The 27,508-nt window shown below is 43.0% G+C and overlaps 1 protein-coding gene across 3 annotated transcripts; it reads left to right on the top strand.

Moving 5' to 3' along the window:
- Positions 1-332: 332 nt before the first annotated feature.
- Positions 333-27,447, top strand: Dnajc2 (DnaJ heat shock protein family (Hsp40) member C2). Of its 3 annotated transcripts, XM_042272885.2 has the most exons (17): positions 333-621; positions 2,395-2,585; positions 6,834-6,909; positions 9,831-9,929; positions 11,720-11,861; positions 13,004-13,084; positions 14,432-14,497; positions 17,117-17,208; positions 17,295-17,416; positions 18,251-18,400; positions 21,668-21,756; positions 22,003-22,072; positions 23,783-23,967; positions 24,621-24,721; positions 24,836-24,943; positions 26,815-26,969; positions 27,322-27,447. In XM_042272885.2, the coding sequence occupies exons 1-17, from the start codon at positions 558-560 to the stop codon at positions 27,394-27,396; spliced, it is 1,866 nt and encodes a 621-aa protein (XP_042128819.1). In that variant the 5' UTR covers positions 333-557; the 3' UTR covers positions 27,397-27,447. The 3 variants fall into 3 exon arrangements, with proteins under 3 accessions (XP_042128819.1, XP_076422083.1, XP_076422084.1); XM_076565968.1 differs by lacking the exon at positions 6,834-6,909 and having other exon boundaries at positions 473-621; XM_076565969.1 differs by lacking the exons at positions 333-621; positions 2,395-2,585; positions 6,834-6,909 and adding an exon at positions 7,617-7,728.
- The last annotated feature ends 61 nt before the right edge of the window (positions 27,448-27,508 follow it).

Genomic DNA, 27,508 nt, shown 5'->3' with positions numbered 1-27,508 from the left:
AGTATTATTCAGCCTTTAAAAAAATCTGTGGGCCATTATACTCACATAGAGACAATGTTTAATAACATAATACAAAAGTTATGTAATTCCAGTTGTATGAGGTGCCTAGGGAGCAGCGATTTCTGACTGAAGCCTTAGCACTCTGGAGATTGAGACAAGATTGTCACAAGAGTTAGAGGCGGCCTGGGTGACATAGTGCGTAAAGTTCTTTTTCAAAATTATTTTCCACGTCTCGCTCGCGCTCGCGCAAGTAAAAAACTCTTTCTCCAGGCAGGAACTGAAAGTTTAGGAACTGTTCCTTCGGGCTCCCTGGTTCCAGCCGGCTTGCAGTCAGTAGAGGAAGTAGGCGGCCCCGCACATTGGCGCGAGTAGGTGGGGGTGGGCTTGGCGTGCGCACCGCGCAAGCCTATCCCGGAAGTGCTTACCGGCCGTCTCCACGCGCCGGTTCCTGGGCGTCCAGCCTAGGCGCGCGGCTCAGACTTGGAGGTAGAGCGGACCGAGAGGGCCTTCCCTGCTGGACGCGAGCCGCGGCGCCCGCGGGACTAGCCCCAGCCACCATGCTGCTCCTGCCGAGCGCCGCGGAGGGCCAGGGCACCGCCATCACCCGCGCTCTGACCTCCGGTACGTGCCCACCAGCCCGGTTTCCGTCCTGCCTCGGGCGCCCCTGCCTCAGCCCTCTCCCTGGCAACCCCAGTGTCGGTCCCCTTGAGCCCCGCGACCTGCTCCGGGCCGTGCAGGGCCGTGACGAGCCCCTGTTGCTCCGCGCTGTAATTGGAAGAGTCCCTGGTTTATTGGATAGGAGGGTGGGGGCGTCTTCCTTCTGCACCTGTGGGTCCTCCTTTCTCTTGGGACTGCTGACTCATGGAGCGGGCTGAGCAGTTGAGGACCGAGCCCCCCGGCACCCTGAAAGATCCTCCAAAGCACCCTGTTGCCCACGGCGGGAAGAGCCCGCTGCACGCACCCACGTGCCGGGATTTGTACAAAGCCCTGTGAACGCTGTTAAGCACTTCCCCGCTACCTTTGCTCCCGGCTCTGGGTTTTAAGTGTTGGAGCTCAGATAACTTCCTCATACCTTTGGAAGCCCTTTCGGGCGCTCCTAGAAGCTTGGAGTACTCTGAGAAAAGGTTAAAAGAGCAACTTAGTCTCCAGCTGTAGGTATTTTGGTTTATAGCCCAGCACGCAGGAAGGTATTGCAAGCGTCAGGTCTCCGATTTTAGTGCTCTGCATTCATTCCCCTAGCCACTTACCGTGGGCACTTGTTGAATGTGATTTTTAAATATTTCCCACGGCACGTGTTGCGTTTGTGTGTTTCGGTGTAATCCTATACTACCGAGAACAGCTCCAAAGGCTGTTTGGAAAGCCACGCCCCCATTACACTGCTGGTTTATTTTAGCGTTTGAATCCTCTCCTGTATTAGGTGGAGGAAATCTTAATATCAGAAGCCAATTCAAACGTGGGAAACGTTTTTAGAAAATGTTGCCCTAAAACCGTGCACAAAAAATGCACTTTGATTTTTTTATGAAATTAAAACTATGATCTCACTTTTTTCCTGACCCAGATTACCATTTTTTAATTTCTGTTGTACATATGTACAGTGATTTATTCTGTAATGCCTTCTCCACAACAGTTTGTAGTTTTTAAACTTCATTCGAATAGTCTAGGAACTTAATGAGATAAGTATTATTTCTATCCAGAAATGATTCACATTTCAAGAAACTTGTGGCCCTAAACTGAAACCCAGGGATTCTGGATTCAAGTCCAGCCTGCATCACTAGGACAGAGATGCAGTAGTAAGTCCCCAGAGTTGGCTTGGAAAACTATCTATTTGAACAGATTATTGCTAGGGACTCCTTAGAATTATTAACCATTTTAGTAATTAAACCATTAATAATTAAGATCACTTGAGTATACAGTTTTTGTTTGTGTTTTGAAGCTAGTTCTTGGTGGCATTTTATCATTTAGTTTTATTATTGTTACTGGATCCTCACCTTCCTTTCTCATACTCTTAGGGAAATATTAATTAGCTGCTGAGTTTCTTTTCTTTTGCTTTAACAAAAGTTATGGGGTGTTTTTGAATGCCACAGCATGCATGCAGAGGTCAAAGAAAAACTTATGGAGTCAGTTCTCACCTACCTTTATGTGGGTTCTTGGCATTGAACCCAGGTCATCACCCTTAATGGAATGTTAACTGGAAGAGGTTTCTGGAATAATTAATAAATGTTACCAAGGATAATTTGCTACCCATGATGCAGTTGGATTCTGCAATTATTTTTATAGTTGATGGTTTGAAAATTATATTCTGATGTCATTTTTTGCTCTTCCTAAGAAATCATGTTGCCTTGAAATAGATGTGTTCCTTGCAATAGATTGAAGTCTTACTTTTCCCCCTCACAGCCTCTGCACTCTGTCAAGTTGAACCTGTGGGAAGATGGTTTGAAGCTTTTGTCAAGAGGAGAAACAGAAATGCTTCTACCTCCTTTCAGGAACTGGAGGATAAGAAAGAGTTGTCAGAGGAATCAGAAGATGAAGAGTTACAGTTAGAAGAGTTCCCCATGCTGAAAACACTTGACCCCAAAGATTGGAAGGTATTTACTATGCAGAGCCTTCGATAGTTCAGAGCATCTAGACATCGGTCACATTTCCAGTGTTCCCATTACTAGACTGTATTTTAAGGCAGTTCAAATGATAGGCGTAAGTAAGCACTGTTATTGCTGAGCCCAGAGTTGGAATAGCACTGACCATAGTATACTGTCTCAGCCATAGGCATCCAGGAATGTTTCAGAGCAAAAGTAATGTTTCTGTGGAAGTGGTACCATTCACCCGTAATCCTAGTACTTGAGAAATAGAGACAGAAGGTTAGAAGTTCAGGGTCATCTGTGACTGCATAGAATTTAGAGGCCAGCCTGAGATATATAAGGCCCTAGCTTTAAAAAAAAGAAACAACAAAATCCAGCTGATCTTTAAAAGATGGGTGGCAGTTAATGTAGTAGAGAAGGGAGAAAAGGCATTCTGGATAGAAGGATGAGATAATGGAGACAGGAATAAAGAGTACCTACCACTTCATGAGGGAATAAAGTAGAGTACATAGGGGATGGCTGTGGGAAATTAGGCCCAGAAAAAACTCCAGTCTGTTTCAAACTCAGTTGTCATTTCGGAATTAATTCAAATCTTATTTTCAAGACAAGTCATCAAAAGTTTCCAGGCGAGGGCTGGGGAGATAGTGAAGTACTTGCAAGCCTACCTTGGTTCAATCCCCAGAACCCACTCTAAAAAAGAGGAAAGAGAATAAGGGGTTGTGAGGGTTTGATCAAAGTGCGTTATATAGTCCCAGCCCTGGGGTGGAAGAAACAGGTGTATGGTGCTTACTGGCCAGCCAGCCTAGATATTAAGTCAGCTGCAGGCTAATAAGAAGCCTGTCTGGGAGGGAAAGAAAGGTGGACCGTACATGAGGAAGAACACCCAAGGTTGTCTCTGGCCTCCACATGCCTTCACACACATAAACACATGTTCTTAATATAAGTTTAGAAAAACAATTCTGTTAGCAGTATGGGAAATGTCTGAAGTGTGGGGCAGACCTAGAGGAAAGTGAGTAACTTTCTGCTACAAGGCTCGCACATAGGCGAGGCCTGTTGGTGAAGATGTGAAACACATAGAGCCAGGTTTTGAGGAAAGAGGACACACTGATGGCAGGAGAAGTTTGGTAGAGCACACCAGACAGTAGCCAGTGCTGGGATGAAGGCTGAGGAACTCTGCAGGCAGTTTTGTTTCCAAATTTTAGTAAAGTTGTCTTAAAGATGGTTGAACATTGGGCTGTGACTCAGTAACAGATTAGGTCTACTTTGAAGCACAGCCGTTGAGGTTGTGAGAAGTGAATGACATCATCAGCCAGACGTGCATATAAGTATAGACAAACAAGTATCACATGTGTATACTGTGGAACTTTAATTGGCTAGTGCACCGACCCTTGGAAAAGTTGGTGGCCACCAACCCTTGTTGGTACAGTGTTCGTGAACAGCTCAGAGGATTATAATGAAGAGTCATGAGATGATGTGTAGGAAGCATGTCACTGCTTGGTGCCTGGTGAATACTAAGTAGTGGACAGTAATGGTTCCTGGGCTGAGCATGGGGGGCAAACCTCTAGTCCTCGTGCTCTTCAAAAGAAGAAGCCTGAATATTAAGGGAGATGGAGTTTTCAGGGGTAGGGAGAGTAAAGGATACTAAGAAGGCTGTAGGAAAGGAGGGGGTGGGCTGGAGATGTGGTTCAGTTCCCAGCACTCTGTAAGCCACACACATTGAAATACCTGTAATCTCAGCTCTCAGGAGGCAAACCAGGAGGAGGAGGATTTTCAGGTCATTCTGGGATATAAGAGATCCTACATTTAAAAGTAAAGGGAAAAAAAAGTTATTAGTTCAGCAGAGGTTTACAAAATACCAAGCACTACAGTCTTCTAGAAACTAAGGTTGTGAGAATTCTCAAAGGGGAAAAGGCAGTTACCAATATCACTGATCCAAAGATGTGTCAGCCTACACCTTGAAAAATGATGAAGAGTAGATTTGGTGGGCATGTTTAAGTGGACTCATCACTAATAAAAAGGTTGAAAATGTAAGGTTGCAGGTCTGTGCAGTAATTAGGAGATGATGAAATAGAGACACTAAGTGTGAAATACTGTTTCAAACTTTAAAACACGAGAGAAGTGGTAACGAGGTCAAGGCAGGCTTAACAGAAGGTTAAATTGAATCTTAAGATTTATAAGAGAAGGAAGGAAGAGTGAGGAATCTTAGGTAGAGAATAGAGGAGACATCTGAGCAAAGCAACTGGGTCTACTCACATGCCCGGTTGGTATCATTCAAAGTGTGAATCAAGCACTTGCTATATGCCAAGGGTGGGACGTCACTGGACCGTAGCTTACATTCCAGAGAGGTGACAACAAGTCAGAGCGCATGGCTGGCAATGCTGGACAAGTATATGGAGAGGGTGATGGGATAGATGTCCAGGTGGCTACTTCTCATTGAGTAGATGAGTAAGGCCTGTGCATTGAGATTAAGAAAAATCCTTTAAGTAAGGTGATAACTTTAAACAGTGACCTGATGGCTAAAAAACTGGCAGCCAGTGAAGGGGAAAAGCCATCAGAGAGAAAGCACATGAGCATCTTTAGTGAAGAGTGGTACCTTCAGTGAACAGGAGCACCAGGCTTAAGTTTGGAAATGGATGTCAGAGGCAAAAAGGAATATGCTGGGAGGTTGGACAGATGCTATGGTTCTTTGAGGCTTAGGAAAAGGTTTTACTGGAGTTATTTGGGACATTGATAGCATAAACAGGACTCACCTGTACCCCCTGATTGGGTGTGATCTCTGAAGATTAAGTGTACAATGAGATAAAAAGAAACACCAAGACTGACCTTTGAAGAACATTAGGAAGCATGTAGGGTGACTGACTGTGGCTGTAGGAAAGAGGGAATGGAAGGAGAGAGACTGTTTGCGGATGGAATCTGCTAGGTTGCTAATCAGATCCGGTGGAAGGTGATAGTTAAGGAAGTATTAGGAACTCATAGCACCTGCAGTGGGAATGGACCGAACAGAACCATTTTGGAGTAGTTTGGGAAATGGTTGAAGTGCTGTAAGAACATGGTATGGAGAGTTTCTCAGGAGACTTGACGAGCAGTAGAGTTCTGGACTGGAAACTTGCTCTTAGGACCACTCTTCAAAGATAAAAGATAATCGCTGTCCTAGTTGGGTTTCTCTTGTTATTCCTAAAGACTGTGACCAAAAGCAAATGGGGAGGAAAGGGTTTGCTTTTCTTACACTTGAGGTAACAGTCCATCACAGAAGAGGTCAGGACAGGAGCTCAGGCCTGGAGGCAGGGACTGGAGCTGAAGCAATGGAAAAACCTGCTTACTGATTGGCTGCTTGTGCCTTGCTCACCTGCTCTCTTGTACCATGTAGGACCGTAGGCTCGGATAGTGCCGTCCCCAGTGGGCTGCTTGGCTGTTTTCTCCCAGGCTGTATGCCCTCACCTTCTCTTGTGATAGCTGGCTCATTCTCCAAGACAAACTGCACAGTTTGGGTTATGTGACCTTACTACTGCTGCTTCGTCAACTTGTAAATTCACTAGGATGTTAACTGAAGCAGAAATGAAAGCAGGTACTGTCTCCAAAGAAGCGGAATCCCCCAGTCTTCCTCACATTTCCTGGTTCTGTGCTATCATTATCCATGGGCCCAGCCCGCCAGGCCTAGTATCATTCTCACCTGGATTCTGGAATACTCTCTATGAACTAGAATTAAGGAGGCAAGGTTTTAATAGAGAAAGGGGTCTTTAGATGTATGTTAGAAGATGCTAGGCATCCCAGGTCTGCTTGCTTGTTCTTCTTTAGTTTGTTGTTGTTGTTGTTTTGAGACAGGGTTTCCTGGAACTCACTCTGTAGACCGGGCTGGCCTCAAACTCACAGAGATCCACCTGCCTCTGCTGGGATTAAAGGTGTTCACCACTACTGCCTGACTTTTTTTTTTTAATCTCAGAACATTCAGTTCACTAGGCTCATGTGCATAAAACATCAGGAAGGCTGTATAGTCATCTGCTTCTCCTTAACTTACATGACTGCAGAGCCCATTTTATACAGAACCTCACTGGATTCTGCTATGAAAGTTTCACTTTCATTTGTTTGTTTGTTACTTGTTTGTGATGTTAGAGATTGAGCTCAGGCTATACATTCTAAACTGGTGCTCTGTGGCTGCAGCCCAGAAATTTCACTTTGGAAATTAGTTTTTAAGGTAATAGAACACAAAGGGTTAAATGTACTCTGTTCAGCTTTAACCCCCTTTTGTGTGTTCATCAGAATCAAGATCATTATGCAGTTCTTGGACTTGGCCACGTCAGATACAAAGCCACACAGAGACAGATCAAAGCAGCTCGTAAGTACTTGTTTTGAAATAGTTGGATATTTAATACAGGAAGTGTAATCCCAGACTCAGGGAATGGAGCAACCTCAAGTACATGAGACCCTGCCTTAGAAAAGGAAGGTGGAGCTGGGCGGTGGTGGCGCACGCCTTTAATCCCAGTGCTTGGGAGGCAGAGGCAGGCAGATCTCTGTGAGTTCAAGGCCACCTTGGTCTACAGAGCAAGTTCTAGGACGGGCTCCAAAGCTACACAGAAAAACCCTGTCTCTGGGGGGGAAAAAAAAGAAAGAAAAGGAAGGTGGTGGGAACCTTGAGTGTTCTCAGACAGTTCAGGTAGAAAGAACAAAGAGATGAATTCCTGAAGGAAGAGATCGAATCACTGTAACAATAATTGTCCACCAGGGACAGATTTGTTTGGGGTTTTGGTTGTGGCTGGGGATCAAAACTGAGGCCCTAAGTCATAGGCCATTTCTCTGCCATTGAGCTTCACAATCTAGTCCTTTTTTTTTTTTTCATGTAGTCCATTTTTGCTTTGAGGTTTTTTTTTTTCAGGTGAGAGAGGGACAAGGTCTTGCTGGCTCATACCTTATATCCTTCTGAATCTGCCTTCCAGGTGCTGGAATTTCAGGGGTTATGGGTATACATCACTATATTCAGGTCTGATTAAAAAATTATGCCTGTCTTAGTTTTGCTTTAAAAAGATTTTAATTTTCAAAACTTAGATGATGTATCTGTATGTGGATATGTGCACATGAGTGCAGGCATCCTCAAAGGACAGAAGAGATTATCAGATCCCCTGGAGATGGAGTTACAGGAAGTTGTAAGCCATCCATTGTGAGTGCTAAAAATCAAATTCAAGTTCTTTGCAAGAGTAATTGTACTTTTAACTGCTAAGCCATCTCTCCAACCCTGTTTTTGCTTTTTAATACAATATTTCACTGTGTAGGCCACACTGGCCTCAAATTGGTGATCCTCCTGCCTTAGCCTGCGAAGTGCTGGGATTACAGGTGTATGCACACCTGACAGTATTTATGTCTTAAGACTGGCTAGTGGATCTTGTGACTTAGATTTACTAATAAGCACATATTTCAGAGATCAACATAAGTTACACAGAATCTTCCTGCTGGCCAGGATAGAGGAGAATGGAAGAGAGAAGCCCAAAGCTTTCACTGGCTGAATGATGTGGTCATAGCTGGTACTCTGCAATGTGAGACCAAGTGATTATTGGAAACAGCACTCAGGAACATGTACTGCTGAATTGTCCAATGTTTGATTCTTGGGATTCCAAGATAGCTTGGTTCATAGGTTTTTAGAGTTTCTGTGAGCAACCTAATAATCTTTAGTACTTTCTTTTTTTTAAAAAAAAAAAAGATTTATTTATTTATTATGCATACACTATTCTGCTTGCATATATGCCTGCAGGCCAGAAGAGGGCACCAGATCTCACTACAGATGGCTGTGAGCCATCATGTGGTTGCTGGGAAATGAACTCAGGACCTGTGGAAGAACAGCTAGTGCTCTTAACCTCTGAGCCATCTCTCCAGCCTCTCTTTAGTACTTTCTACTTGAACTAGATAGAGTGAAATGCCTCTTCGCCAGCACAGATGGAGAAATGGCTATTATATCCAAGCTGAAAGAAAATCTTGGCCGTCAGAAAACAAATGTATCTCACAGTGCTGAACCCTATATATGCAGAATATATAGAAATAGCCAGATCGGATGTGCCCATGAGAAGATTTCTAGAGAAATGTTCATAATAGTGTTATCAACTTGTCCACAAATGGGAGACCACTCAAATGTTCACTAACAGGAAAATAAATACACAAACTAGTGTATTTGGGTATAGCTGCATACTACTCAGCAATACAAAATAAGAACAAACCACCAGGACACCCTCCTGAAATGTGGATGAATTTCAAACCACAATATTGAGAAAGAAGCCTGGCATGGAGGCCTGCTGACCTAGATCTATATAAGGTTCCAGAACATATACATAAGTCAGAAAACTGCCCAGCTTAGTAGGGATGGGAGTTGCCTAGGAAAGGTTACCTGGGAAGGAAATGTGTAACCAAGTACCCTTTCTGTCTCTTTGAGTGTTGTGTGGCTGGCTGCAATATACACACTTGTAGAGTCATTGAACTATACACCCAAAATGTGAGCATTCTTAGAATTTACTGCTGAAAAAATTATCTCAGGTGAATGAAATAGATAAGATTCAAACAACCTAAAGAAACAGTCACATTGGAAATAACAGAAATGAAAACTCTGTTAATAGATTCCTTTTTTTTTTTTTTTTTTTTTTTTGCCAAATTTGAAGCAAGCTTTAATTAAATACTGGCCAGATTGATGGATTCTTTGGGCAGGTCCATCTCTGGGTTCCCAGAAGATGACCAGATTCCTTTTTTAAAGTAGAATCATTACTATAAAGCTTAAAAGGTTGAGAACTAGAGCAGTATCTTAAGCAAGTTCATTGCCTTAATATATTGTTTTAAAAAATAATGGCTAAGATAGGTATTTAGTTTTCTTGTTTGAGAGAGGTATCACTAAGTAGAGTGGAGGACAGAAGGAGAAGACAGGATGATAGCCCCCAAATGAGATTTAAGGAGGAAAACAGTAAAGGCTAAAAAATTAGAGGCTGAGCTGGAAGGTGGTGGTGTACACCTTTAATTCCAGCACTCAGGAGGCAGAGGCAGAACTCTCTGTGAGTTCAAGCCCAGCCTGGGCTACAGAGCAAGTTCCAGGAATACACAGAGAAACTCTGTCTCAAAAAACCAAAACAAACAAAAAAGGTCATAGGCTGTTTGTTATTTTGGTTGAATTTATGACGTGCAATGGATTTGAAAATGTCAATTAAAATTAACTTTTAAAATTAGAGAAGGAAAATTTCAAGTTACTAAAGAATTACCCCTAAAATCAATAACTGATTGATTCTGCAGATAAAGCAATGGTCCTAAAACATCACCCAGACAAACGGAAAGCAGCTGGGGAACCAATCAAGGAAGGAGACAATGACTACTTTACTTGTATAACTAAAGGTAAGCCAACCCTTCACACACAAGGATTTCTTAGAGCACTGTCTCCTGTTTGCAGGGACTGAGTTGCTGTGCACACTGCATTTCATTTAACTACCTGGTAACATTTGAAAACATCACAGCTGTGTCTTTATTGCTGCTGGTTTCCCTGGAGCTTCTGCACAGTGAGGTTGCCTTGGCTTTAACCCCAGCACCTAGCAATCTTTTAGAATTGCAAGACCTAATGCCCTACCCTGGTTACAGTCTTCATTCTGTCAGGATCCCAGGTAACAGGCTTTGCTTTGTTTTAAGCCTAGCCCAGACTGACCTTAAATTCTCCATTTTCCTGCCTCAGCCTCTCATTGCTGTGATTGCAAGCATTCATTGCTGAACCTAACTCCCAGGTGATTCTTAACCACGCTTATCGCTCATCCAGTAGTTGATCATATAATTACGTTTATATACATACATACCTATACATGTATAAACATATTGGTATGTTTGTGTAGTACTAGGCATCAAACCACCTTACCACTGAACTACAGCTTAGCCCCCCCCCCCCTTTTTTTTTTTTTTGAGAAAACTGGGTCTCACTAAATTACCCAGCTGTCCTTGAAGTCACTATAGTCCAGTCAGGCCTTGAATTTCCAATCCTACCTCTCCCTTCCTGGTAGCTGGGATTTACAGGCCTGCATTGTTGGGCCTGGAGTGAGTGTTCAGTTTGATAGTTCATTGTAAGTTCTTTTGCTATTTTAGATCGTTGTGGACTAAGCTGTTACTCAGAGATTTTACTAATTTTAAATTGATTTGGATAGAGGTGACGCTCAGTAGCAGAACGTTTGCCTGGCATGTGTAAGTGCACAGCCCCCAATACTGCAAAAAAAAAAAAAAATGTTATTTATGTAATAGGTCACACAGTTATTTACAGCTGTTTACATAGCCATGGCCCATTGTGCAAACCAGTACAGATAACTACCATTTCTAACTATATGTTTCCTTATGTGTGATTTTATATCTGGGTAGTGCTTTTGTTTTTAGATAGTCTCTATGCAGCCCAGACTGACCTCAGACTTAAGCTCTTTCTGTCCCTGCCTCCTCGGTGCTGGGATTGTAGGAATGTGCCACCATATGATGTGATGCTCCTTTACAAACGATGATACATGTGTGCACCCATCAGATTTCTTCTCTTTGGCCACTCTTACACCGTGCTTAGAAGCCTTTTAGAACCTTGAAATCTAATGGCTGTGTTTCTAGTTATCTCCCCCATCCCTCAGTCCGTCTGCCTTCTGCAGCAGTGTTAGTTTGGAGGCAGGGTCTCACGTACTCTAGCCTGGGCTTGGGTAGAACTCACTACACCCTGGCTGGCCTTAAATGCAAAGCAACTTTCTACTTCTGGTCCCCCCTAGGTGGTAGGATTCTAGGTGAGCCAGCCTGCCTAGCATCCTCTTCAGCTTAGGGTTATTGTCTTGAACTGTTCAGTGATGGCCTGACTTGTGCAAAGCTTTAGTCCAAGCCCTCAAGGGGACAATAGTGTCTTGACACTTGTCTACATAGAGCAATTGCATCATTTTATGTCACATGACGTCTGACCACTTAAAGCCTAAATTAAGCACTCTCCCATCCAAAATTCGAAAATATAAAAATAACTTTTTAGCAGAAAGATATTTTTGTTTTCTTTCTTCCATCTTGTTTTGTTGTGATGTTGGTGGTCAGACCCAGACTGCTCTACAGAGCCACATCCCTAGGCCAGTATTTATTTTCTGATAGAAAAGAATTGTTAGCCTCATGCTGGTGTCATGTTACTTTGTTCTCAGCTTATGAAATGTTGTCTGATCCAGTGAAAAGACGGGCATTTAACAGTGTAGATCCTACTTTTGACAACTCGGTTCCTTCTAAAAGTGAAGCAAAGGACAATTTTTTTCAAGTGTTTTCTCCAGTGTTTGAAAGGAATTCCAGGTGAGTTAAAGCACCGATCCCCTTTGGGATGCTCAAATGGCTCACCTTGTGTATTGCTCCAGGGTTCTACTGTCTTGAGTAATAGCTTGTCATAAAATATATCCACAGACTCTCTTCCTTCCTTCTCTGCTATCTGAGCCCCAATCACAAGCAGTCTGTCTGCCTTAATAGCTAGCCTGTGATGCTGATGTCTAGGCAACAGCACACCCCTCTGTTTTGTTTCCCCTTTACCAGTGACTGCACCCGCGTCAGCGTTAGCAGTGGAGGGAAGCTGTTAATCCTTGCTTTTTGATGTTGGGGGTGAAACCCTGGGTATGGTTACGTGCTGCGCATGTGCTCACACTGAGCTGCATCTGCAGCCCTGGATCCTTTTATTGGGCATCTTCTTTTCATAGGGGTTCTCTGACGAAGGGTAAATTATTGAATCTTTAAGATTAGTACATACTTTATGGCATTAACATGAGTCTTAAAATAGTATGCAGTATTAGTGGTTTCTACGTTCTTGGTTCCATCTCCACTGGCACATGGAGTCACCCAGAGAGCATGAGCAGCGCTTGAGATGCCCGTTCCTGGAGTACTAGCTTTACGCTAACATGCTAATGCTCCCAGTGACTGCTCAGTCTGTGACAGTGCTGTCGGACCACAGCCACTCTCCTGGAGGTGGTGTGGACAACTCTGTGTTGTTTAGTAGATAGAACAGTGTAGCTCCTCATCTCCTGATCTTTTTCAGATGTAAAGGATGACGGGGTGGAAGTCCATCTGCATTGCTGGACCCTATTGGCCTACAGTTTACTTCTATGCTGCCTTTTTAAAGGACAGCAGTAAGTGGGCTTGGGAAGAGACCAGTTGCCCTTTTTCCTAGTCAGCATGCCTGGCGGCTGCCACATTACTGTTCTATTATTACTGTACTAATACAGTACAGTATATTACTGTACTGAACCTGGAGATAGTTGGATTGTAGCTCACCGTTTCCCAGCCTGTCCTCCCCTGCATTGCTTCACACACCACTTCTGAGAGTTGCACCTTTTAGTTGTAAGGGTTGGAAGGGATTAGTTAGTAAAAGCTGTTGTTTTTTAAAGATGTACGTTGAGCTCTTGTTCAAAATCTTTCATTTGAGTCAAATTTTTGTTTTAATATTTCAGATGGTCAAATAAAAAAAATGTTCCCACACTTGGTGACATGAACTCCTCATTTGAAGATGTAGATGCATTTTATTCTTTCTGGTAAGCAAAGACATGTCTATTGGATGTATCATCTTTTAAGGATGTGCATTAAGTCTATCGGTTCACATTTGAATAGCAGAGCCTTTACTGAACAAATGAAATGCTCTGTGTCTTCTGTAGTTGCCTTTTAGGACTTCTTTTAGTCTGTTTTCCATTAATATATCAATGAGATCTAGATATCAAGTTCTTGATTGCAATAAAAATGAAAATTGAGCCGGGCAGTAGTGGCAGATGCCTAAAGGCTATCTCAGCACTTGGGAGGCAGAGACAAGCTGATCTGTAAGTTCAAGGCCAGCCTGGTCTACAGAGTGAGTTCCAGGACAGCCTGGTCTACAGAGTAAGTTCCAGGACAGCTAGGACTACACAGAGAAACCCTGTCTCAAAAAAACAAAAAAAGAAAGAAAAAAAAAAGAAAGAAAATTGAGAATTAACACATATTAAACACATATTCATGGTACCATCTTTGGTGGTTTTTGTTTTTGTTTAAATCGGGGCCTCACTATATAGCCTTGGCTGGCCTCACACTCACAGAGGTCCATCTGCCTTTGCCTCCCTGGTACTGTGAGTAAAGATGTGTATCATTACACCTACCTTATTGAGCAGTCTTAAAAGCATTTGAGTTTGGGGACCAGGCCTGATGATTCATGCCTTTAGTTTCTGAGGCAGACAGGCAGATCTCTATGAATTTGAGGCTAATCAGGATACAGAATGAGACCCTGTGTCAGTGGGGGGAAAGTTGAGTTCTTGGAATAGATGGTACTTTTCACTTCTAATTCACTAATTATTAGTAAACATAATATTTAGTGCATTTTATTTGTAGTGTGTTTTTAAGAATGTGTGTGGGTGTTTTGCTGGCATTTATGTCTGTGCTCTGGGACCTGTGGAGGGTAGAAGAGGGCACTGGTTGTGAGCCACCAGGTGGGTGCTAGGCATTGAACTGGGGTGAGCCATCACTCCAGCCTCATGATAGGTCTTTTCACTAACTGGCTAATAAACACAGAAATAAAGACACTTGAGAGAAAAGATCTAGTTTTGTCAGTTAGCTTTTACATTCAGATGACAAACTAGAAGTAAAATAACCATTAACTAGACTTGACAATAGTTAACACGAAGACAGGAGAAATCTCAAAAACCATTCTAGGGAAGTGAGAACTCTGAGACAGAGAGATGTAGAGAGCTGTTGACATTGAGGACTTGAGCATCATGTTTAATAGCAAAAGGGAGGGAAGGATCCGTGTAGACAGCTCATCAGCTTACCACTAGCTTGAAAAGTAATGTGTATCTAATGTAATTTTGAAAGAATTTGTTTTTCCAATTCTGTCTTGATTTCTTTTTTGTCTATATTAGGTATAATTTTGATTCTTGGAGAGAATTTTCTTATTTAGATGAAGAAGAAAAAGAAAAAGCAGAATGGTATGTATGTCAGTTCTTAATAAAGGAACACACGTGCACACGGTGGTGCAGAGCATCAACTCCAGGGTCTCATGAATATTAGGTAGATGCTGTCGCTGGGTCATACATCCGACCTTTTCTTCAAAGGAAAAAAAAGTGTATGTGCTAGAGATGAGTTTTAAGACGCTGTATAAGGTAGGCAAGTATTTTACCCTTAGCTGCATCCCAGCCACTTTATATTTGGTTATTTATTTATTGTGGGAGACACAAATTTGTCATAGCCTAGGTGTGGAGATCAGAGAACAACTTTATGGACTTAGTTCTCTCTGACCCTGGTCCTAAGGGTCAAATTTGTACCAGGCTTTTCTTTTGGGCCACCAACAAACTCCCAAATCATGACATGAAGACTTCTTATTAGTTATGAATGCTTGGCCTAGATTAGACCTGTTTCTAGCTAGCTCTTTTAACCTGTTTCTCTTTATCTACCTTTTGCCTCAGGGCTTTTACTTTTCTTTCCTTCTGTATGTCTTACTTTCACTATTTATGTCCAGCTGGCTGGCGGCTGGCTGGCTTCTTGCCCTGTGCCTGTCCCTCTCCTCTTCTTCTTTTTTTTTTTTTTTTAGACAGGGTTTCTCTGTGTAGCTTTGCGCCTTTCCTGGAACTCACTCTATAGCCCAGACTGGCCTTGAACTCACAGAGATCCACCTGGCTCTGCCTCCCGAGTGCTGGGATTAAAGGCATGAGCCACCACCGCCTGGCACTCCTTCTCTTCTTTCTTCTTTTCTTCTTTTCCGAGTCTAGATTTCTCCTCCTAGTCTCTCTGCCTGGCAGTCCCACCTGTCCTTTCTCTGCTTAGCTATTGGCCGTTCAGCTTTTTATTAGACCAGTCAGGTGCCTTAGGCAGGCAAGGTGAAACAGATGCAGCACATCTTTACATCATTAGACAGATGCAGCACATCTTTACATCATTAGACAGATGCAGCACAAACAGATGCAGCACATCTTTACGTGGTTGAGCATCTACAACACTAATTCCTATTCTCAGGCTTGAAGGCAAGCACTGTCACCATCTTGCCACTCTAACCTTTTAAAAAATGTTTACTCTTCACAGTTTCATCCATGTCTGGAATGTGTCTTGATCGTTCATCCTCTTACCCCCTCTCTGGGGAAGGCTTCTGGCCACACGTGCTCCTGTTTCTTGTCTCCTTTTTTAAAATAACCCACTGAATTTAATTAGGGTTGTTTGCATGTGCTTGGGTGTGGAATTATTTCCTGGGTCATGGGCAACTTACCAATGGCTGTACCCCTGAGGAAAAATTACTCCCCTGCCTCAACAACTGTCAACAGCTCCTCAGTTAGGGGTGGCCCCTCATGGCCTCCTCTATCCTTAATGGAACGTTGACAGACTTAATCTTGTGCAGGAACCACAGTTTCTGTGCGTTCATCAGTGGCCACAACAAGTCCAGAAGACATTTCACAGCTCCCCCCATCCTGCAGCTGCCACACTCTTCTTCCTGTTCTGTGACTGTCCCCAAGCCTTGGGTGTCAGGGAGGGAGGGTCGTGCTGTCGATGCTCAGCATGTTGACAAGTTAGGAGTCTACGTCCGCTTCTTGCTGTAAAAGAACCTTCAGACTAAGATGGAACGTTGCACTGATCTGTGGGTATAAATATAAAATATTCAGAAAGCAGTCTGATGGCATTCCAGTTAGCAAAGCAGTAATAGTAGATTCTCCACTATGGCCTTTCCATCCATGAGCTTTTGACCAGGTTTACATTACCAGGCAAGAATTCTGTCCTTTGGAGCAGACCTCAAATCCAACCATAAAGTGGGTGGTTACCCATAACTGAGTCATGGCCACTTTTACACCAGTTGAGCACATTTTGGTAATTGGTTGGGTTTGTGTTTATTTTTACTTATTTATTTATTTATTTTTTTGAGACAGGGTTTCTCTATGTAACAGTCTTGGCTGTCCTGAAACTCTTTGTAGACCAGGCTGGCCTCAAACTCACTGAAATCCACCTACCTCTGCCTCCCAAGTGCTGGGATTAAAGGTGTGCGCACCACCACCACCCAGCCCTATTTTTATTTTATGTATATTTGTGAGTACCTGTATGTATGAATATATGTACCACATGTATGCCTGGTGCCTCAAGAAGCCAGAAGAGAACATCACACTCCTGTGGAACTGGAGTTGCAGGCAGTTTTAAACTGCCCAGTGTGAGCGCTGGGCACCAAACCCAGGTCCTCTGCAAGAGCAGCCAGTGCTGTTGACCTCTGAGCCTTCTCCAGCCCTGATCCATCATTTTAAAAATCCCTTCTCACGAGCTAGGAAGCCAAATCAGTATTAGGTTAGAATACATTTAAGAAATTATCAAGAAAAATATCAAAATAGCTCAGCTCCATAAATTCTTCTCTTGGCTGCTGAAGCTAGTTTTATTTATTTATTTTTCTTTAATTAATGTGCTGAGAAAATCTTTTGAAATAAATATCAGGAAAAACAAAATTAATAGTAAATACAGCCACCCTGTAAATAATAGGAATGAGGTGTCCTGGCTTCATCTCCTTCAACATTATCTACATATGAACTTAAAAACATTGTGTTTTCCATAGTTTGATTCTAATGTTGTGTGACTTTCAGTCGTGATGAGAGGAGATGGATAGAGAAGCAGAACAGAGCAGCAAGGGCACAGAGGAAAAAGGAGGAGATGAACAGGATCAGAGCATTAGTTGGTGAGTGAGCTCGCTTAATGTCTGTCTGTTTGTTTGACATTCTTTAAATGTTAGACATTGAGAAGATTAACTTATTTTTGGGGTAGATAATGCTTACAGTTGTGACCCAAGGATAAAAAAGTTTAAGGAAGAAGAAAAGGCCAAGAAGGAAGCAGAAAAGAAAGCAAAGGCCGAGGCCAGGCGGAAGGAGCAGGAAGCCAAGGAAAAGGTAAGGCGGTGTGTGCTGCCTGCAGGTGGAAGAATCTAGAAACAGAATCGGGTGCCGCTGTGAGTGACGGACTTTAAAGGTTGGTTTGGTTTTTATTTATTTGTTCTGAGGTAGGGAAAGCTATGTGCCACCATTCCCAACCTCTTTCAGACTTGAGACAAGGTCTCCCTCTGCAGGCAGGAGCCACTTAGGCCCAGCTTGTGAGTGAGTCTTAACGAGGTGCTTAGGTCTCTTATAACATATCCTTACTGTATGAAAAACCAAAATGTGTCACTTAAAAATTTCTTTTTATTTCTTTTTTAAAACTGTTTTGTTTTGTTTGATGCAGCCTTGGCTGGTCTGGAACTCACTGTGTAGCCCAGGCTGGCCTGGAACTCAGAGATCTGCCTGCCTCTGCCTCCCGAGTGCTGGGGTTGAAGTTGTGCCCCACTACACCCAGCCTTAGGGTTTATTTTTATTTGTATATGTGTGAGTGTCTGTGTTCGCATACACCACATGTGTACTGGTGCCTGATGAAGGAGAAGGGGCATGAACGCCCTGAACAAGGAATTGAGGCAGTTGGGTACTGGGGACCAGACTTGGCTTCTCTAGTGGGCTCTTAACTGCTGCGCCATCTCTTTAGCCCCTGGTTTATTTTTTTAATGTCAAATATTTTCTGATAAGTTGAATTCTATAATTTGTAGAGTTTTGCCAGCTGTGCTTAACTTTAATTCATCACTAACTTGATGTCATCTTATTTCTCATTCATCAAAAGACTAAACTTTTAAATAAGATCATAAAGCATTTAGAAGCCCTGGTTTCTTTATTAAAATCATTTTATTTGCCTTTTTAAAGCAAAGACAAGCAGAATTAGAAGCTGCTCGGTTGGCTAAGGAGAAAGAAGAGGAGGAAGTTAGACAGCAAGCTCTGCTGGCAAAGAAGGAAAAGGATATCCAGAAAAAGGCCATTAAAAAGGAAAGGCAGAAACTTCGCAACTCATGTAAGGTATGCCAGGCTTCTGGGGCTGCTACCCACGTGAGCACTGGGCTCCTGATGAAACGTGAGATATTTCCTCTTCCACCACGTACAGACACATGGACACATTTTATCTTGAAATGCAGATTTGGGGTTTTGCTGTTTTTATTTGGTTATTGTTTTTTTGAGGCAGGGTCTTGTTTTTATTACATTTATTTTCTACGGGTATGTATGTGTGGGGGTGTGTGGGGGGGTACACACAAGGGATGTCCATGTGTGTGGATCAGTCAGTTCTCTCCTGGACCATTCTAGTCCTAAGAATTGAACTTGGTTGTCAGGCTTGGGGCAAGGGCTTTAACTAGAGGGCTGTTTCACCATTCTGACCTTGAGTTGTGTAGCTATGGGGCCCTAAGGAGGTAACCTCTATACCTTGGTTATCATGTGCCTCATCTGTACCTATGGCTGAAGTAATAACCTAATCATGGAGCTAAGACAGTTAATGAGAAAATTCACAAGCAGTACTTGGCACATTCAGCAAGTTTTGGCTTAAATTCTGTGCTGGGGGGAGATGTAAACCCATCTGCCCCATCTCCTAAGGTCCAGCAACAAACTGAGGTACAATTTCACCAAGGGTCACTCGGGATGAGTTTATCAGGCTTCCTTACAGAGCACAGGTGGAAGTTACTAGTGGTGTGAGTGCTCCTCTCCTATAGACTACCCCTGGAAAGCCGTTACCCGTCAGGCGTGAGGGCTTTGCCACAGCCACACAGATGGACAGATCGTACTGGACCTATTTACTCTAGCCCCTCCCTGTGGCTACATGCAGTTAAAGAAGAATTACATATAGCAGGTGGTAGGGAGTGGATGGATCCTCAGGTGAGAGTCTTGTGACCCTCCCACCCCTCAATGAAGAGATATAAACAGTCAGCAAGCCCAGCTGAGATAATCCTGAGCTCCCTAAGACGCAGTTAAGTGGTGTGGAAGACGACAGTCAGTGCACAGCACCACGTAATGAGACTTCGATTAAAAACCCTGAAAGGCCACTTAGGGACTAAGATGGTGAGCAGTGCTTAGAGAGCGACGTAGAGCAGGACTTCTGGTCCTTGGTACCCGTCTCATTGCGCTTTTCCAGTGAGAGCTGACTTACTCCTTCATCAAACGACCAGACAGTACTGCTTGTAGACCAGGCAGTTAGAATTGATTCCTTGTCCTCGAGGAGTCCACTGATAAGTGAGCAGGCATTCATACTTCCAGGTGAGTCGCGAAAGTATGAAGATACCAGAAAGGCAGTAATGAAGGAAGGCGCCCCCTTTCTAGTAGGACTTAGCCTGTGGAACAAGAGATAAGAGACAGAGACTGTTCAGAGAACGCTGACTAAGGAGGCTCAGAGAGGAGGAGCCAGATGTGTGGGGGTTTCGGATGTCTCATCAAAGGGTAGAAGTCTTATCCTGACTCAGCAGGAAGAGTAATTGGGACTCCTGTTACAGCCCAGGTCAGAAAGTATTCTGCCTGGTCTAAGGTATAGACATGACAGGGATGGAAAAGGGTAGACGAAAGGAGAGAGATTTCTAAAGCGGAATAGGCTACTGTCTGTTGGCTCAGATTGTGTGATGCAGCTAACACAAGAGCGACCTTTACATTTGCCTTGGTTTCTTGCATACAGTGCTGGGAGAATGACTTACTGATGTGGAAGACAAAGGACTGAGGAAGAGCTGTGGCTCTGGTGTATGTCATTGAGTGCCTGAAACAGTGCGCTGGAGCTTGGCATGCACAAGTGTAGAGTTTTGAGAGCAGGATCACTACAGACTCATTAAACATCTTGATAGCACTAGAAACCATCCAAGTAGATGAGATCACTCTGTCTTAAGGTTTCTGTTACTGTGAAGAGACACCATGACCATGGCAATTCCTATAAAGGAACACATTTATTTGGGGTGGCTTGCTTACAGTTCAGAATAAGTTTAGCAATTATAATGGTGGGACATGATGGCATGCAGGCAGATATGGTGCTAGAGATGGAGCTGAGAGTCCTGCCTCTTTATCTGCAGGCAACAGGAAGTGCACTGAGACATAGCATGGCTTGAGCAAAGGAGACCTCAAAGCCGCCGCCCCCTCCCCCCACATTGACACACTTCCTCCAACAAGGCCACACCTCCTAATAGTGCCATTCCCTATGAACTTATGGGGGCCAATTACATTCAGATGGCCACAGCAGCCGAGGAAAGCATGGAATATGGGGGTTGGGGAACACCCTAGAAAGCAGCAGTACTTAAGGTGCTAGACTGATCAAAGATAAGCCTGAGGAATGACCTGACAGAGAAATATGTTAGTGGTGCTTGGGGAAGCCCGTGTGTCCCCAGTAAAAGTAGCCTTGGGACTTCAGTGAGAAACAAAGCCCATGAGTTAAAAAAAGCAGGAAGTGAGAAATGGAAGACATGACTGTTGGTAGCAACTTACTTACCTGGGAAGGGTTTTCCAGGTAATTCTTTGTACACTCACATATATTAATCTGTTCCATTATGAGTGTGATCTTCAGTTAATCAGATTTTTTTGCTAATAGCTTCTGTTTTTTAGCATACTATATTAGAACCCCTTTTTAAAATTTCGTGTTTATGTTTTCCAGTATATTTTCCCATTCAGCACATTAGATAGCCAGGCAGCAGAAAGCTGGGAGCGGGGAGTGTGGGAGACCAGCTCCCACATTTATTTACACCAGGGACTCTTGAGGTCTGATGGATAAGAGACTTAGATAGAAATATAGAGGAGAGAGACAGTTAGAAACACAGGATAGAGCCTTGGGTGGGCCTGGATCCTTATTCACTGGCCCCTTCTGTCTCTACTAAAGGGCTTCTAAAGGAATGCCAAGGGGTGGGGCAAAAGACCTCCCCCTAGCACAGCAAGTGCAGACCATCCCAGACACCTGGTGACCATGCATGCGGTCAAGCCATCCCCTAATGCAGCCCTGGTGTATAAAGCAAACTCAGACCTCACTAGGAAGCTCTTGTGGGCTCCCACAGGAGGACTGTCTGTCTCCTGATCCTGAAAGTGCTCTGCATCCATGGGTGGTCTGCACTATCTCTGCTGACTTGCTTCCCTACTCACAGTTGGTATAGTGCCTTGTATTGCTAGCTGATGAGGGAAACTGAGAACACAGCTGGTGACGGACAAAGACTGTGTCCATTCAAGTCCACAACCAACCTCTTGGGAGCGTATGCTTTGTGCTAGAGCTGATAATGTATTTGGGTGTTTTTAATATTGGTAGATGTAAGGTGGACGCATTTGCGTTTGTACTTCTAGAGCTGGAATCACTTTTCAGACAATGAGGCAGACCGCGTTAAAATGATGGAAGAAGTGGAAAAACTTTGTGATCGGCTTGAACTAACAAGGTATATCTGAGGAACTGCGACTGGAGTCTTCTTGTAGGTTCCAGATAAATTTCATCCACCCCTTGCCCCCAGCGCGCGCGTGCGCTCTCTCTCTCTCTCTCTCTCTCTCTCTCTCTCTCTCTCTCTCTCTCTCTCTCTCTCTCTCTCTGTGTGTGTGTGTGTGTGCGCGCGCGTGCGCGCGCGCACGCACGCGCGCGATAAAGGGTATGCCATGGAGCTACATCCAGCACTCACTCTTTTCTGTAGCTTACAGTGCTTGAATGAAATACTGACATCATCTACAAGAGAAGTAGGAAAAGCTGCACTTGAAAAACAGGTACAGGACATATCACTTCTGCTCATATTTCCCATTTAATTGTTCAACCTGTTTCTTGACTTGATACATAGTTTACAAAAGGCGAAGAGAAATCAGATTCTTTTGTGTGGGTTTTCCACTATATTTTGTGTATATTGTTTATATCAAATGCCTTGCTGATTTAAATTGAATTTATATAAATCATTTATGCTTTCGTGGGGGTGGGGTATTGAGAGTTTCTCTATGTAGTCCTCACTGTCCTGGAACTCACTCTTTAGACCAGGCTGGCCTTGAACTCATGTAGATCCACCTGCCTCTGCCTCCCAAGTGCTGAGATTAAAGGTGTGTGCCACCACCACCCGGCTGATAACGCTTTTTTCAATCATGTGGTATTTAATTTGCAGTCTTTCACATATTAATTGTTAAGTATTGATGAAAAATTGTTTTGATTATTCCCAGATTATTTCATGGGATAACATTTATAAGCAAAACAACAACAACAACAAAAATCTTTGTTCTATCTAATCTATGCCTTTTATTTTATGTAGATAAGCAATTAGGCAGGCCCAGAAACTGAACTCACTTCAACAAGTATTGTACCTACTATACTAAATATAAAATCATATAGTCCTATGATATAGTACTTTGTGTAGGTGGTAGTAGTCAGTCTGGGTGCTTTTGGGGAATACCTAATGCTATCATCGTCACAAAGGAAGTCATAGAACAGTTATGCCAAAATAAAAAGCCTGTAGCACAAAGGATGGAGCGCACACAATAAATGCTAAAAAGCTGAAGTCTAAGTCTGAATAGTGAGGGAAGGCTCAGTGAAAAGTTTGAACCAACTTTGAAAAAGGTTGACAAAGGACATGAACATGAATAGCAGTAGGAGACAATTTATGGAAAGGAAGACAGGAAAATAAAGTTGATTAGGAAAAACAGAGCAAAATTGAATTTTTTGTTTGTTTGTTTTTTCGAGACAGGGTTTCTCTGTGTAGCTTTGCGCCTTTCCTGGAACTCACAGAGATTCGCCTGGCTCTGCCTCCTGAGTGCTGGGATTAAAGGCGTGTGCACCACCGCCTGGCTGAATTTTAAATGTTAACACGATCAGTTTCCATTCACGTAAGATCTTTCAGTTAGCAGAAGTTTCAGTGTTGCACTAATTATCTGGTGTTAGTCAACAGGATGCATAGACAGATAAAAAGCAACTGTAATTTTTCTGTAAGAAAGGCAGGAATCAGGAAAATGTTTCGAATTTAGAATTATAGGGACTTGATGACTGGTTCTGAGGGATTGAAGAGGAGGCATAAGTGACAGGTGACCCCAAGGCAGCAGCCTCCTGGAGCTTCAAGTCACATAAAGGTTTTGTTTGTGCGTATTTAGGGGTAAAGTAGGAAGAACATTGTAAAGGATAGAGCTCCAAGTAAGACAGACCACTTTCCTGTATGAGCTTAAGAGACTTGAGGTGGCCTTGTATGTGCATAACACAGACCTGTCAGCTTGCCAGTGAGTCTAAGGGCAGTTTAAGCTGTGGTGGCTTTTCATTCCTTGACCTACGCAGCTTGGAAGGTGGAGTGAGGAAGGCCAGGTGAAAAGCTGATGCTTGCCTTGGGGTTTCACCTATGGAGTGTAGGGTGGAATGAGATTGGCATTGAGGACCACAATGCCTCAATCAGAAAGGGTGAGGTCACAAAATGCTCTTGAAGACTGACTGACCTACCTGTATTTACGTAGATAGAAGAAGTAAATGAGCAGATGAGGAAAGAGAAGGAGGAAGCTGACGCTCGGGTGCGGCAAGCATCTAAGAATGCAGAGAAGTCAACTGGTGGAAGTGGGAGTGGCAGTAAAAACTGGTCAGAAGATGATCTGCAGTTATTAATTAAAGCTGTCAACCTCTTTCCTGCTGGGACAAACTCAAGGTACTTGCTTCGTGCAAATTTTCGGGCTCTGGAGATAATAGTGCAGTCCAAGAAGCAGCTTCATCAGAAATGGGTAGAGATGCGCGGAGTGTAGAAAGATGCCCTCTCAGTCAGTTCTGTCTCCATAGCAAATGTGAGAACCAGGTGTGCTGCTCATTGTACCACCATGCATACAATATGGTGCATCACCATTTCCCTGGGCTTTAACTGCTCCATGGCCTCTTCATCATGGCTTGTAGTAGGGGCTACAGTGTGTATCTTGTAGTTTCCATTGGCAGTCTAACTCTTTCTTTTTACCTCAAACCAGAGCTTATTTCAAAGTCTGGGATTCAATTCCAGCCTTAGAGCCACAGACTGCCTCATTCCATACAAGCAAATTGAGTCTCTCGTTCTAGCGTGAGCTCTCCTTTTCACGAGTGTGCTAACCCTGCAGTGCAAGTGTGTTGTTTGTACGGGGCTTTATTTACAAACAAACAAAATTACAGATGCTTGATGTGAACCTATTAAGAAAATCCAAACAGTGGTAACTGATAGCATCATTAAACTAATTCAGAGCTCCTTCTGTAGATTTTAAGACTATAGAACTAACCTCTACACTAAAAATGTAATAGTTCTTGTTTTTCCTTATTAAACTTTTATACTGGTTTCTTTAGATGGGAAGTTATTGCTAATTATATGAATATACATTCTTCTTCTGGCATCAAAAGAACTGCCAAAGATGTTATTGGCAAGGCTAAAAGCCTCCAAAAACTTGGTAAGTTAGTTTTGAGAAATCAGTTTGTTACCTTGGATACATTTTTTAAAGTAATAATCAAAGATTAGATTGATCTATTAATGTAGCTTTTTGTTTTGTTTTTCCATTTCTTAGACCCTCATCAAAAAGATGACATTAACAAAAAGGCTTTTGATAAGTTTAAAAAAGAACATGGAGTGGCCCCTCAGGCTGACAGTGCAGCACCATCAGAACGATTTGAAGGTAAAGTGTGTTTCTCTAAGTAGAGAAAGCTGATCATGATTCTAGGCCACCCCAAAGTATGTAAGGCCTGGGATCTGCATCTAGAATGACTGGAAAGTGACATTTAACAGTCTGAGAGGGATAAAACAAATGTTTCTAATGCAGTAACAGGTTAACTACCCATCGATTGGAAATGGCAACTCTTCAGGGGTTCCATTAGAGAAAGGACCGATTGTTCAATGGATACTGTTAACGAGTTACAGGAAATTATTGGGACATATGAACAAGTAAACGTGTGTGTGTGTGTGTGTGTGTGTGTGTGTGTGTGTGTGTGTGTGTGTGTGTGTGTGTGTGTGTGTGTGTATAAATCAAAGAGTATTTCCTGGTTTTGAAGGATGTACGGTAGGGCTAGCAAGATTGCCCAGTTGGATGTCAAGCCTACAACCTGTGTTCATGCCTGAGGACCCACATGGAGGAAGGAGAGAACTGCCCACAGGTAGTTCTCTGACCTCTGTGTGTATGTTGTGGCACACAGTGCAAACACACAAATAAATAAATATAGTTAATTTTTTTGAAAATTTAAATTTGTGAGAATGCCTTTTTTAAAGAAAAACATACTGAATTATTGGAACACAGGTTATTGTGTGTCTATAACAATCTCAGGTGGTTCAGAACAGTGAATGTCTCTGTGTAGAAAGGGAATAAGTAAATACTATGAAATGTTCATATTTGGGAAATCTAGAGTATCTCAAAATACAAAGTTTAAAACGGTTACATAGCTATTACCTTTTGGATGCTCTAGTTAATTGGATAACTCTGAACTATTACTTTCCAGACCACACTACCACTCTGCCAGGCAATCATTTGTCCTTAGTTGTCAATGTTTGAAAATTTTCTCTGTAAAAAATTGTTTCACTTAATGTGTTTGTGAGCTACCAATCCTTAAGCTAATTTTTCTCAGCATGCTTTCCAAATATGGTCCCAAATGGTCTTGGATTAACGGTTCTTTGGCTTATCATCATAGATGAAAGCCATCCACTGGGGGTGTCTTTTGCAGCACTGGCCATCAGGTGCAGGCATTCACCGCCTGGGCTGGGCAGGCACCATGTCACTGACTTAGAAACCACAGCCCTGGCACAGCTTTTTGAACTGTAGTTTGAACAGTGATTCTCACAGGAATCTTAGAACATCACGTCACCCCATCTGTGTCCCAAGAAAATGACTCACACCTCTGTCATGTTGTGAAGTAAGAGCGTGGACCTCTAAACACTTCCGGAACTCACCCAAGTGACTTCATTCACGGTGCTTCACATCAAGACGCTGGGTCTGTCGTGTTTGGAGCAGGTGTCCTCATTTCTTAATTGAGAACTTGGGTGCTTCCTGCATTTTCACTGTGGTCAACTGTTAGTGACCGTCTGACTTCTGACACTCTTTTCCCCTGCAGAAGGGTACTAATACCTAGCATCCTTCCCCTCCTACACATCTGCTAGCTCTTTAGTCAAATCCAAAGGTTTATCTGAAAAACTAAATTAGTGGTTATTAGAGGTGATGAGCACTAGTTCCATTTAAGAGGTTAGCAGTTTTGTGAGACCACAGAACCCTAGCACTGACCTAACGTGAGCTTGCCTTTGTGTCAGGAAAGCTTGGATTGTTGGCTTAGTTTCCATGAGCAATTCCTTCCAGTGTGAAAAACATCCTTCAAATGTTTTCCAGGTTCTATTCAGCAAAAAAGGGTTTACATTTGTGATGCAGCTCTTCCTGGTCCTATAAGGACAATTATATATATATATATTTTTCAAATTACACATCTTTTATGGAGCACTGAGAAGATGCTCCAGGATCATTTTCTACTATTCAGGCTGTGAATTTTAAAAGTTTTTTGTCTTAAACAGGTCCCTGCACAGATTTCACCCCTTGGACCACAGAAGAGCAGAAGCTATTAGAACAAGCTTTGAAAACATACCCAGTCAATACTCCTGAAAGGTGGGAAAAGATAGCTGAAGCAGTTCCTGGCAGGACGAAGAAGGACTGCATGAGACGATACAAGGTTGTGGGCACTAATAGACTGTTGTCATTGAAATTTCAATTGAGTTAGCGTTCTGATTTGTCTACTAATTGAGTGGTAACAGTGCTGACTTTAGTATCATAGTAGTTGGGGGGCCAAAATTGTTAGAGAAATAAGACCAACCTTAGAAACTTTATCCCTGGCAGTTGGTGAACTCAGCAGCTATGGTGCTTCTGTCTATTGGTCTGAGGGACAAGATCTCATTGTGTAGCCTAGGATGGCCTTAGCCTTATTCTCCTGAGCACTGTAATTATAGGTGTGCCTCCACATCACTCAGGTACAGTACTGTGTTCAAGTGACAGAGTCCTGATTCAACAACCTTATTTCCTCCTAGGAACTCGTCGAGATGGTAAAAGCCAAGAAAGCTGCTCAGGAGCAGGTGCTGAATGCAAGCAGAGCCAGGAAATGACACAGGAAATGTTAACTGTGTGCACTTTTGTAATAAAACGGAAATACTGTACACATGTTCCCTTGGAATACAGTCGTCATTTAAGTGTGCTGCTCCCAACACAGTTCAACCA

Source organism: Peromyscus maniculatus, chromosome 3 (assembly GCF_049852395.1).
Source record: "Peromyscus maniculatus bairdii isolate BWxNUB_F1_BW_parent chromosome 3, HU_Pman_BW_mat_3.1, whole genome shotgun sequence".
In the NCBI taxonomy this organism is placed as follows: domain Eukaryota; kingdom Metazoa; phylum Chordata; class Mammalia; order Rodentia; family Cricetidae; genus Peromyscus; species Peromyscus maniculatus.
This window is presented reverse-complemented; position numbering and strand designations above follow the sequence as displayed.

Excerpts from the sequence above, each read along its gene's own strand:
- Dnajc2 (XM_042272885.2), top strand. The coding sequence starts at position 558 with ATGCTGCTCCTGCCGAGCGCCGCGGAGGGCCAGGGCACCGCCATCACC. Across the intron at positions 21,757-22,002 it reads GATCGGCTTGAACTAACAAG|CTTACAGTGCTTGAATGAAA; the intron begins GTATATCTGAGG and ends TCTTTTCTGTAG. Across the intron at positions 22,073-23,782 it reads AAGCTGCACTTGAAAAACAG|ATAGAAGAAGTAAATGAGCA; the intron begins GTACAGGACATA and ends GTATTTACGTAG.